Genomic DNA, 13,300 nt, shown 5'->3' on the forward strand with positions numbered 1-13,300 from the left:
AGCAAAATTTTCATGTTGCATTCCTGTTTACCTGTAGAGAAGTTCGTTTAAACCCCACAAATTGATCAAGGTTTTTTCTTTAAAGAATGATTCAGGGTTTTTTTCTGTCTTCCAGTCTTATCAGTTGAGTCTAACATCCATGAACAGTGGAGCTAGTCTAGGCATTGGACTGTGATTCTTTTACTCTGCAATCACACAAAGATTCATAGATAACTTTGTGTCATGTGAGCCTGCTTTTTGCTGACAGGAATTTGAACAACTTCCAGTTGCTCTGAACAATCAAGAAGTTTGATCTAATGATACAATTTTATACCACAAAAAATCTAAGTAAATTAGCTTTTAAAGCTAATTATGAAGCAGTTTCTTGTGTTCCTATTAATCTTGTTACTTTGTTTATTCTCTAAGCTCTTTAATGCAAGGAAGCGTAACTGAAGGATGTCAAAGTACATCTCCATTAATAACACTCTGGTGGTTTGCCTGTGCATTTTGTCCAAGCGGCACGACTCAATCAATATCTTCCTTGCCTGGGAGAGTCAAGGGAGTGTCTGTGGCAAGCCAGGCTCCATGTGCACTTCAAAAAATTCCAGAATTATTCCATTGTTTAATTGAATTCTGTGCTTCTGAGGCTGGAGGGAACAAGATCAGTTACTGTTGTCGAATTTTGGACATTCCCTGTGTGTTTAGGGTTCGAACTGTGGTCGTGAGTTCATAAGAAAAAGTCAGCTGTGGTTCACATGGGCAAGTCTGGGGAAATACCTCCTGTTTGCCTGCCTGTCAACCAAGATTCCGGCAATACTTTTGACAGACACTTGGCACAGCATAAGGACTAAGTTCTGATTTACTCTTAAAACACAGGTTCATCTTCTTCATGAATAATAAATATTTTCTCCACTTTTGCAACTTTGTTTTTTCTACGTAGAATGACTTTCAGGACATTTGCTACTGTGATAATTGATTGATCTGTGAGTTAGTATTAATTAGGCAATAGCATACAATTCTTTGTTCCCAGTTATGATTATTTAAATAATTTTTAAATGAAATTTGGAAACTGAGCATTAGCACAGTAAATAGCTATGATGGTTGTTTTATTTGTTAAAAAGAAAATCTCAGAAAATATACTCTGTATCTTCTCAACTTGGTCTGATGAAGAGCACAAGCTAAAATGATGTGGTTGGTGAATGGCCAATATAATTATACCATGTAAATGAGAGACAGACTAAGGATATTGCTAAAGAGTCCTACATTCTGATAGTTGGTAATTGAAATGAGTTAAATTCATACAAAGCTTTTCTGTAAGTGTGGGTAACCCATTTTGTGAAGTAATTGGTATTTGGTTTAGGTAGATTTCTGGTTGTTTGTTCAGCATTTATTGAGAGGTATACTATAGTCCTTGTGAGATTTTTCAAAATTTATAGTAAGAACTGTTGGATCTCTTCAGAAAATGCAGGATCAGACTGAATCAAGGTTAGTGGTTGTTTATGGAAGGTGAAGCCTCCAGGGTAGTGCAGCAGGTGAATAGGTCACAATGGTTGAGGTCACAAATCTTTGATTTGCAGCTGGAGTGTGGAAATGTGAGTTATACCACCAGGAATGACACCCAGAATAGCTTTGTTTCATAATATTTGAATGAGGGTTTTTTTCATTATTAATAAAAGATACACCAACAGAGATTGATATCCTGTACATACAGTGTTAGAATTAGAAACAGTCTTAATAAAATAGAATTGATTTTTGGCTTTGAAAGAAAAGCCTGACTCCTATTTTGGGTTTGTCCTGGCCGTATGAAATTTTTCACAGTGCTGAAAATATGTTGGCAAAAGGATGATTATTACTGTTGTTCATGTTCTTATTATTATTACTGTTATGATTAGTATTAGTATTTAAAACCTCCATGAACACATATTTGCACTAACAGACCATTTCTGAAACAGACGGTCCCCAATTTTGCTTTTCTTGGCAAATTAATCCAGAAACATTTTTAACAGATTCCACATCTCTTTAAAGATTTTTTTTTTCTTCTTAAATTGCACAGGAGCCAGCATGAAATGCTGGACTAGATGCAAACCTGCTGTGAAATTGATATTCTTTTTTACTCCTTTTTCTTTTTTTTAAACAGTTACTCAGTTCTTAGGGGTATTCACGGTATAGTCTAACTGAATCAATTATATTTAAGTGCACAGAAGTTGGTCATGTTTAACTTGTGCTGTTTACCTTTTTTTGTTTCCCTATAGGTATATTCGAATTGTTGGAACTCACAACACAGTGAACAAAGTTTTCCATATTGTGGCATTTGAATGCATGTTCACGAACAAATCCTTTACTCTTGAGAAAGGTCTGATAGGTAAGAGATATTTTCCTTTCTTAGGAAACCATTTTCCTTTTTTAGGAACTGGTGTAAACGCTTGTCTTTTAAAGCTGGCCATTACTGCACTCCTGTTTCCATCCAGAAATCTCTCAATTGAGTTAAACGGTGTTGTAAGCATAGAATTAACTGGCTAAGCCTTACAACTTCTATGGAATTCCAGTACTGTGAATTAATTAATGATGCTGCAGGAATGCTGGAATTCAACTGCTGCCGACAAAACCACTTGTAGCTGAGTCAGTCAGTGCTGGCAGTGTGATTTTTCTTTGCATGTCACAGTATGGTTGCTCATGCCTCCCAATAGGTTAGCCTGAATTCTTTTACAAGAATGGACAAAGCATAGCTATTTATTGTAGTGATGATGGATTTGGACATTTAGGGCCTCTTATACAGCCTGGTTACAACTGCTGAAAGTAAACTCTCCTGTGTTCATTTCCCCCCAAAGAGTCATAGACATGCTTAGCCATGGCAGAACATTATATCAGCTATGCTGCTGTTATTCTCAGAACACCACACTGATGGAGCACTCTTAGCTCTGGGCAGCTTATATAACACTGATTTAAGTACCTTTATGTTACTTTAGGTAAAATCCCCTACAGACCAATGATACTGAATGAAAAAATGTGTCACAGAAAGATTTAATATTGATTTTTTTTAATTGTTAAAATGGGGTGGTTTCTGTGCTTTCTTCCATATAAACTCACAAAAGTCAGATCCTGAAGTTCATTGGAGAGAGAGTGTTGAGTAGTTGTCTAGGGGAGATTTCCCACAATTGAGTACTTTTGGCATAAAATCAAGAATTTCAGCAAAATTGTCAGAGTTCATGCTGGTTTTAAACATATATTTAAATTTTAAATATGTACTAGTGACAGATGGAAGGGAAAACAGTTTTCAAAACAGGAGGAGAAGGAAGATTTTTAGTAAGACATTGACTTCAAATTTTTCTTTGAGAAAGTTATAATATTTAGCCATGAAAAACCAAGACCCAGTTTCTCCAGCCTGTTTCCCATGCATTATACAAAGGCAAATCAAAAGCCTTCCCTTTGTTTTAGGCAGTGTGAAAGCAGCAATGCAATTGCTATTGACTTCAGAATAGAATAAGCAGTAAGGAAGAACTGTGTTAAAAGAAAATATCTCCCTTCAGTTAGCTGTTTAGCAGAGAAACAAAGTATCTCAGATTCGATAAAACCATTGAGCTAAATTTCATAGTTAGCACTGCCAGCCATGAGTTTTTAAAAACTTCATACAAAATCAGTTAGTGTGTACAAATATTTGTATGTATTTGATTTCAGATGATAAAAATTATTTAGTAAATGCTCAATTTTGGACTTAAATAATTTTGAGTGTTAACACAAAGATTGTTTGATCATAAGTAGGCCAGGCAGTAAATCCACAAGTTCACTTGTGTAAGTGAACTTACACTGAAAGTGACTCATCTTTCATAGACTCAATTATTTTTACTGGTTGAGTGATCATTCTGGTGAGACAAACTATTTGATCTCTTTTATCACTTCTTAAGTTTCAACGGTAATCTAGGGGATGAAGACTTTATATGGATTTATTAAAAATTCTCTGTTTGAGAGAATGGTTTTGTAGAATCTTACAGGTGAATAGGATTTGGCAGCATAATACTGAGGGTTTCCGGTGTTAATGGTGATTGATAATCAAGGGCAGCTTTGCTGTTCTTCAGTGTGGGTCAGTCAAGATGTTGTACTTGTAAGTCATTTGAAATTATCAACAGTAAGGAAAGAGAAGGGCCTGTAGATTTACACAGGTTTTTATATTTAAGGGATATTAGTCAATTCAATTGGTAGAAAGTTAAAAGTAAGAATTTGAGGAGCAGTTAATTGAAAGTGGCGTGTGGATAGTCTTCCAACTGTCAATGAGGTACCAGCAGTTGTATACATGACCCTGCAGAGTTTCTGGTGAGAAAGATAGAAATTGAAAGATTTGGGGACTAGTTGAGGCCAGTCCAGTTGTTAAATGGAGCAGGGACACCTCTGACTGTCCATCAGAATTTTTGGCCATCAGTATTGCCTATTTAAAATTATTCTCAGCAACTTTGATCCATCAAAGAGATGATATATCTATTCAATGCTTTTTTTCAGTGTGGTGATTACCATAAGGTGCCATATTGTATGGCTTCTGCAATCAAGCAGGCTGCAAGTCTAAAGTCCACCTGAGTAAAAACTCAGTTTGAGTACCAGTGGGTTGGCACAGATTTATTTTATTACTGTGATGAGGATTTGTAATGTTTGTTTCTGCTTCTGAAATGACCAGATAGGATAAAATGAACTGAAAGCAGTTAGGAAAAGTCAACAAAATATAAGAAAGTGCAGTAATCAGAGCAGATTGCTTTTAAGCTTGACTGAGTAGAGAAACTTTAATCTTAAACCCTTGAAAAGCAGTTCATTGGGTTCATTGCTTATCCCATATGTTATTAAATGTGGTATTTATTAAATTAGGCTAGAAAAAACACAGCTGCTGCATCTATACTCTGTTTTATTTAAAAAATCAAGTATTGGTCAGCCCTAGAAGGCCATAAGTTCCTTTCAAAAACACTTAGTGACCCCTACTTCTACCAAAACAACACTAAAGATAAGATGTGAAGATTTGTCATTTGAAAAACTCATTCCAGAGAAATGAGGCCTCTGAGGTATTTGGTTAGAGATGTTATAGAGACTTGAGAAATTATTTATTTAATTTTTGTGAAAGATACTCAACTTGATCAGAGAGCTGTATATGTGAAGAGTGTAATTTATCAGATATATTACTACTGGTACATAATATCTATGTGATGGCCATCACCATACAGTGAAGATTAGAAGGCTGGTAAACAAATAATAAAAATGAAGTGTTGTTTCATTATAACAACAATTTTATGTTGTTGTGTTTTTGTTTACAAGGTTTTAATGAAAAATTACTAACTTCACATATTACAATTAAAAGTCAATGTGGAAGGTGATTTATACAGTTGCTTTGTACAATACTGGATGTGGTACTAACACAACACAATGGTAGCTGAGTGGCACTTTTGAAGCAAAAGTAGCAGAAAATGCTCTTTATAGCACTTCCTGGTCTTTAAGTGTTGGTTTACAGTTTGTTGTCTTGTGAAATGAGGTGATAGAAAGGAATGTAATCATATTAAATTATTTCCCTAATGCAGATATTAAGGTTGAGATGTATTTTTCTTTCTGGCATAGCATTATTTCTAAGTGTGTAAGTTAGCAGTTTTCTATATTAAATTCATGATATTAACATAACTCTTTTGTTTTAAAAGGATGCAAATATTCTTTAATCTGACAATCATAGTGCTTGCTTATAAGGAACTACTTATGAAGTTTTGAATGGTCTTAAGCCATTGCTATATAATCTAGAATTCAAAACAAAAGAATATTTTCTCAAGTAAGAGACATACTGCTTTGGAAGCAGTACCTGTGTCATGCAATATATTGTAAAATATTCTAATCTGCCCAGTGGCAAAAAGTTACAAGAGTTAAAGAGCTGCTTCTGTGCAAGGCCTCTTTAGGTTTCTTGGTGTTTTTTCCCTGTCTTAGTAGAGGAAAAAGATTCCTCTTTTCTGCCTCAAATGGAAAAAAAAAATATAATTTCAGTGTCCTGTAATCAATTCTCAGTGCCAAGGGGCAGTCAAGGATTATGTGGGCTTGACCAACCTTCTTTCTGATTTTGAGCCTGGTGAAGGGCATTGGGAATGCAATGTGGATGGTTTTTCCATGAAGCAGTGTTGGTCTGTGTTCTATCTCAGTCTTTCAGACTGTCTTGTAATGTGTACAATACGCATGAAAGAGAGAACAGTGAATAATGACTGAAGAGCAGAAGATGGATGTAAAAACATTGGAATGTCCTTGGTCACCCTCTGAGGAATGCTGTTCAGTTCTTAGGAATCATCATGAACCTTCATTTGTGTGCTGTTCAATGCCTTAGGAGAACTTGTTTTAAAAGGGATAAAATGATACAAATAAATATTCACTTGTCTTTTACTCCAGCAGTTATTTTCAGAAAAAGAAAAAGAACAAACAAAACTGAATGTGTAACAAGGAGAAACCAGTCATATCAGTTTCCTAGTGTGTGGTTCAGTTTTGTAAAAGATTGCTTTGTCTCTCCCCAAGGAAGCAGTGAAAGATGCTGGGTTTTGTCTAGTTTAATGTTGACTCCACACAAAGCTATCATATTTTGTTTATTCCCTTTTGAAAAGGGTCACATTCTCTGAAACAATGCAGGCTTACCCAGCAGTATAATTCAGCTCTGCTGCAGACATAGCTTTAGGAAATTATGAAAAATTGAAGACAATCTAAATACTGCAGGATTTTTTCCCCCTTTCTACAAGAAAGGGTAGCCACATGGTTGGTTTTGAGAGAGATCTGTTCATGTGGTTCCAGTTCTTTTTTTTTTTTTTTTAATCCTTTTCTGTCTGTTTCCAGTGCCACAAGGAGGGATGCACACTTCCTAAAACAGCTGATATTTCTGACAGCCCTCTGCAGACACAATGTTTAATGAAAGAGCCCTGTAGCAGCCAATTAGTTGGCAATGAAAATTATGGCCAGTTCTGGTGACTTGAATGGTTTTGTTCTAATTTATTGGATTAGGAATCACAAACTGTAGCAAGTATCAAGTGAAAAATCAGCCTTCTCTGAAGATTTTCTAATACAATTTCTGACAATTGGACAAAAACACATATTAGCGGGGTTTTCTTTTCCAGCTAAATATGGCTTGCAGAGGGCTTTTCACTGAAACAGGTGAAGATACTGTTGATATTTGTTTGAAGTTGATTTGATATTTTTAACTCTTGATTTCTTTGAATAATTTAATTGAAGATTCAAATTAAATATAGTAATTTCATCAGCAAGTTTCAACTCAAGAAAATAAGAAAGTATGTTGAATGAAAGGGCATGTGGCTGTACTTTTAATTAACTGAAAAGTCTGTAGATTTCTCTTTTTTTCTACCATGTAGCAAATAAACAAGGGCAAATTCATATATTGAATAAAGATTAGATTTAACAAATCTTCTGGCATGTGGAAAATATTGCGAGCAAAATGCCCATTACCCATTTAATTCTTTAATATAATATGATCAAACTCTGAAATAATCCTTGCATACTTAATTCTCTTTTTCTTTAGTTTCAGCTTTCTGTTTTCCTACCAGCCAGGAAGGAAATTTATGTCAGTTTAGTAGATGTTCAAGTAAAGAAAGAGTGCAACTTTATAGTGAAAAATTGAACGATTGGAAGATGAGCTTTTAACAGATATAATCATGAGAGGAAAATCACTCCTTCATACTAATTATGCTTCTTCTAGTGTAATTGCTTGTTTATAGTTTCTTCACAATGGTAGTTTTGTGTCTTAAGAGAATTCCCTAAAATGAACAATTTTGTTGCAATGATGACACATAGGCAAAGAACTTTTGACTATTGCCTAGAGTGCAGTATAAATATCTTCAACAGTCCATAATGCTTTAAATTGCTGCTTTCCTATAAAATAAGACTATGTAATAGATCTGCTGTCTCCCTGTATGTTTATTTTCATAGTTTCTTTGAGGTTTATTAATGGCTGGTTTTGTAAACCAGTAGAAATACCCACTTTGTTCTGTTCTTTTCTGTGTTGCAAAAAGTTATTTGAGGATTTTCTTTCATATTCCCACCCACCCATATTGTAGTGAAGTCACAGTGGATGGACAGAAAGCAAAAGCTGATCTGTCCAGAATGAGAGATAAAAGGAAGTAGTCTACACTCAGATATGGAAGCTACTTTGCTGCAGCAGCATTAACTTTTTTTTTGGAGTGCTTCAGGGGAAAAAAAATTTCGTGTGAAAAATCAAGTATACTAAAAAGACAAAGAGAAACAAGCTTAAGGAGTGATAATATGATTGAGGCTACAACACACTTCTGGTACATTTTTATCTTGGAAGATCTCTAAGGACAGTTGAATAACATATCTGTCTTATCTTTAAATATAGTCAGTATAGATGACCCTTAGGCCATGTCCTGAAAATTGCAATCCTTTATAAAAATACCATTGCTAGAATTATATATACTGCCAGTTCTTCATCACTCCATACTGCAGCATAAGACAAAGAGACAAGAAAGTAAGTTTTAATAAATGTTTGATGCTGCTATCCTGTAACCTCAATCATGTTCTCCTTTTGTTTGCTTACAGAATGTGTTTACTTTGCTAACACACAGTCTTTCCTGTTCCATAAAAGCAAATCAGACTTTTCAGCCCAAAACTGTTGTATGAACAGTAGGGGAAAAAAATTGTATTTGTAATCTTCTCTTTTTTCTGACAATATGTAATAGCTGGACAGCTGGTGGATTAAAATAAAAGGAAACAAAAATAGAAACAAGACTGTTGGTTTTGACAGTTTCTATTTGTAAATAAGTGACCTAAACGGAAGCAGATATTCTAATGGGAAAAAATGGACAACCAAAAGACTTAAAAATACAGAAGAGTCCCCACCAGATGGTACTTTTAATAAGTTTATCAAGTGTATATAAAAGATAATGAACATTCACAATAGGGAGTGGCAGACCCCCTAGGGAAAAGGAACAGGATGGCACGTTCTGCGCAGTTCAATTAGTCAGAGTCACCTTCTAATTAGCTGTTGTAGGGAAGACCTCAGAATTATGTTAAAAGCACACCAAGACAGTTTCTGTACAGTTTTTAAGGAGTTTGATTAATCAGGGTAGCATCTTCTTAGGAGAGTCATAGATTAGTGCAGAAATCTAAATGTGAGAAGGAGCAGGGTGACGCTCAGAGGTCATGCAGACAAAATATTGCATGAACTGAGCTGCAATACATTTAATTAATCACTTAGCTCACAGTGTGTCTGCAATGTGCCATGGAGCCTCAATATAAGCATTGATTTTGACTCTTCTCATTTTCTTTTTTACCAAGATTGGAATAGCTTCCTCTTCCTATTAAAAAAACCCCACAAACCAGCTCTATGTAGAAGATGCTTTAAAGTTTATATAAAATGAATACACAAATAAGTTCCTTTGCTCCCAGGGAGGGAGGAGAGGAAGAAAAGGAAGTCTAGACAAATTTTAATTCAGTGCCAGTACTCTTAGTTGGCAGTGTTAGGCTTTGCTTTATTGAGATTGTTCCCTGTGAAGTACTTCTAATGTCTAACACCTGCTCTCCCATAAGAATCTAGGAATTGTTGAGTGCCTCTTTTCAGTAATTGGGGAATCAGGAGATTTCCAGAATAGTGAAGTGGTGATTTTAGTAATTTTTTATGAGCAGACAGAGATGATAGTATATTTGGTAATGCAGTAGCTTTTCCAAAACTGATTGTTTTTGCACTGCCTTGGATTACTACTTTGCAATGATCTAGCAGTTTCTTCCCATTTGTTTTTTAAGGTGTTTTGGTTGGTTAGTGGCTTTCTTAAGATTATTCTTCTGACACCAGTAGCACAGTGAAATCACAGAATTCGAGCTCTTCATGGGAAATTATCTCTTTTTTTGCATGCTGAAAACTCATACAGTTATCTCTGAAATTTCTCATAACTATGTTCTAGTCATTTTTGAATGTTGTAGTAGGGGGAAGATTCGTCATGAAAACAGGAAGAAATTCTTTCAAAATTTCTAAAGTTTTGCAGTACAAGATATTTTTTTCCCAATTGTGTTAAAAGAGTGCTTTCGTATCACCAATACTGAAATCCATCTGTTAATTTACCAAGCTATTCTGGAATCAGTGGTATAAAAAGTATCTGTACCACTTATTCATAGTTCATTTTATGTGAGTTAAATTTCCTTCCATTGATTTTATTTTCTTTTTTTTTTTTTTACCAGTTCTTCTCCAGAAATAAAGACCACTGGCATCTGAACTGTTTTCTGACTGTATGTCTGTCATCTTTGTGTTTTTAATTTACAGTTCCCACCGAAAATGTTGCGACAATTGCAGACTGTGCCAGTGTGATTGAGGGTGTAAGTCGCAGTCGCAATGCCTTGTTGAACGGAGACACGAAGAACTACGATTGGGATTCGGGGTACACGTGCCACCAGCTTGGCAGCGGAGCCATTGTGGTGCAGCTGGCACAGCCCTACATGATCGGATCAATACGGTAGGAGGGTTTATTTTTCTCTAAATTAGGGGCCACGGTGAAATTTTTGCTGAGCAGTTATTTTCTTTAGAATGTATGACATTTGGAAATGACATTAATTAGGGGGCTAGTTTAGTAGTTGTCACTTGGCTTCTGACTTCAGTATAACAGGCATGTTAAAAATTAAATGTGTGAATTATATATCGAGATACAGAGTGCAATTGCAGAAAATAATACTTTTCAGAGGCATAATAGTAGTAATAGTCAAATTATAAGATCAAAGTTATATACTTATTTTAAAATAGAATTTAATTGCAGTCTCACTTATGGTTAAGTAGGTGCAGTTACTGTTATCCACTTAATTCTGAAAACAATTTCCTTGAAGAAAATCATCATGTCAAGTCAGCCAGGCTTCCTTTTTGCTATACAATTACTGCTAGTTTTTACTTAAACATGGAGGGTGTAATAAAGGTACAGCAACCTGAATATTGATTTACAAGGCTGGATTTATGAATGTGTTTAGATTTGGATTGAAGTTCATTGAGCTGTTTCTACTGTAAATGTGTGTATACATATGAAGATGAAAATTTTGGCTGATGTAGAGACCTAGGAAATAGACAGGAGAGCCGGATTTTTCACAGGTGAAAAGAAAAATATTCTTCCCAACTTCATATTCTCTGACTATTAATGCTTGGGATGTATGTTTCATAAAATCAGGCATAGAAAACCTTGTCTTAATGGGATAATGGTCTTTGCAAATTTAGACTGTATAGTCAGGGACTTAATTTGTATGCTCTGTGACAGAGAAATAAAGATTTCTGAAGTTCAGAGTGCCAGTGATCAAAGGCTGAAATCCCAGGTGAGTATTGGCTTGCAGACAGAGACCATGTACGTAGATATGTATTTCTAGGAGCTCAGTGCCTTCCCCCTGTTAAGAGCTGCCAAGTGAGATTTGAAAGCTATTTTATGACTGCCAATTCCTATTTTGTGTGGTTTGGTTTTGGCCTATGGCATTGTTATGATGGTTGTAAAACTCTGAAGATAGAGTTTGATATCAGCTATCCAAGCAAATCCCTAACCCAACAAAAGTAGTGTTTTGTGCATATGCAAGCTGTAGATGTTATGCATAATGCAAGTCCAGCATTGTTCTCACTGTGGGAAACAAGTTGAGTAAGCGTGGTTGGCAACTTTCCACACTCATTTGAGTTTGGTGTTGTTCATATTCTATTAAATATTGCATCTCAAGTAGAAAAAACAAGCTGTACTCAGATTTCTTTAAATAGGTACATGAAAATGTAATGCTGTCATTTTCATGGCATTTTAAACTTAAGTAGCAGTTTTTAGCAGCAAGGCTTTGGCCATATAAAAGATGAAGAGAAGAATATGCTAACTAGAATGGATAGTTTCTCAGTTTCTCTGTCTTCCTATCTTACTGTTTTCTGATATGCTTCAATTGTTATCCTTCAATTATGTATCCTTCAATTGATGCATTGTACCATCTTTTTCCAGTTAGAGAAAAAAAACTGAATTTCCTATAATAAATGCTATGCTATTGTTTATTCTTGTGCAGAAGATTTTTAATAAGTCTCTTTATTAAATGGTGTGTTAGGTGAATTAAACTTTGGGTTGCCAAGAAATGATAACTGTGTAATCAGCAAGACTATATAGAGCAAATTAAAAAAATAACCTAAACATTACGTAATTCAAAACTAATAGGCATTTAGTGATTTATGTGGTATTGAATTGTACAGCTACAGGTTCAGAATCTCATCTTTCTTTGTCGGTTTCCCTGCATGTATAGTACAAACAAGATTAATAGCTTACTTTACAAAAATAACAGTAATAAACATCATAGTCTGGGGTATCTTCTTACAGAGGAGACTACCTGCATTGCCTAGAGACAGAAATGCTAGCAGCATGTTAATTTTCTTTTTTTGTGTACTGCCCAGAAGAACAAGGGTTTTGAGTTGCAGCCATGTCTCTTGCAGGTCATAGGAAGCCAAGGGAAGCTGCCCCTTGGAGTGGTTAAGTGAAGTTTCACTCTGTGGCATCTACAGCCTTGACAAGGGTCTGGAACATGTTCTATATTATGCAGTGCTAAAGATGATGACAGTGGTCTCTTTATTCAGCATCAGGAAATCTATGTTTTGTACGGAAATCAAATCATATATAAACATAGACAACAGCAAAATGTCTTAGTATTTAATCTTTATGGAAGCAAGAAAATTTTTTTTGTTAACAGAATGTCTGCCACAACTGATAGAACTGTATTCACTGCCTGTTTTCCTGCTGTTTGCTTGTTTGAAAACTCCCTTGATCTCATGCTCCCACCTAATAGAAAAAAATTCCAGGAGCATTTGCTTTAGGCTGGCAGAATGAATTAATTCTGCTACCCTCAGAAACTGAGTCATTATACCCATGGGTTTGGATTTTAAGTGAATAATTAGGAATTAAAGTATGTATCTTTTTAGTTCAGAAACACAAATGTGCCATTGAATATATTTATTTCAGAGGGGGTAAATATTATATAAACCTTTGAAAAAAGGTAGTAGCTGCTTTTAGTCTATAGAAATGGGAATATCACTGGAGAGAGCCTTTAAGACATGTTACCATGGCAACTAAATTCTGAGTATGGAAAAAAGACCAGAAGAACTATTGGTGTTCATATATGCCTTAGAAATACAGAGAGTTGAATGTTTCAGGAATATATATTGTATGCATGCTTTCTGCCAAAGTCATTCCAATGTCTGAGAATCTTAGCACCCTTCAGGTTGAAAGGGACTTGAGGAAGAAGGCATCTAGCATCAGGTTGTTTCTCAAAGGAGGGTCAGTTATGAAAAAAGACCATCCAAATCAAGGTTTTATGCACATAGGTCTTA

General features: G+C 35.2%; 1 protein-coding gene across 1 annotated transcript in view; it reads left to right on the forward strand.

Annotated features, from left to right (window-relative positions):
• The window catches only part of BTBD9 (BTB domain containing 9), a 112,006-nt gene that overhangs the window by 64,404 nt on the left and 34,302 nt on the right, over nt 1-13,300 (forward strand). Inside the window, exons 7-8 of the mRNA XM_058801912.1 lie at nt 2,232-2,341; nt 10,253-10,442. Of these exons, the coding sequence (XP_058657895.1) occupies nt 2,232-2,341; nt 10,253-10,442 (300 nt within the window). The remainder of the gene's footprint in view (nt 1-2,231; nt 2,342-10,252; nt 10,443-13,300) is intronic.

Source organism: Ammospiza caudacuta, chromosome 3 (assembly GCF_027887145.1).
Source record: "Ammospiza caudacuta isolate bAmmCau1 chromosome 3, bAmmCau1.pri, whole genome shotgun sequence".
NCBI classification, from domain to species: Eukaryota; Metazoa; Chordata; class Aves; order Passeriformes; family Passerellidae; genus Ammospiza; species Ammospiza caudacuta.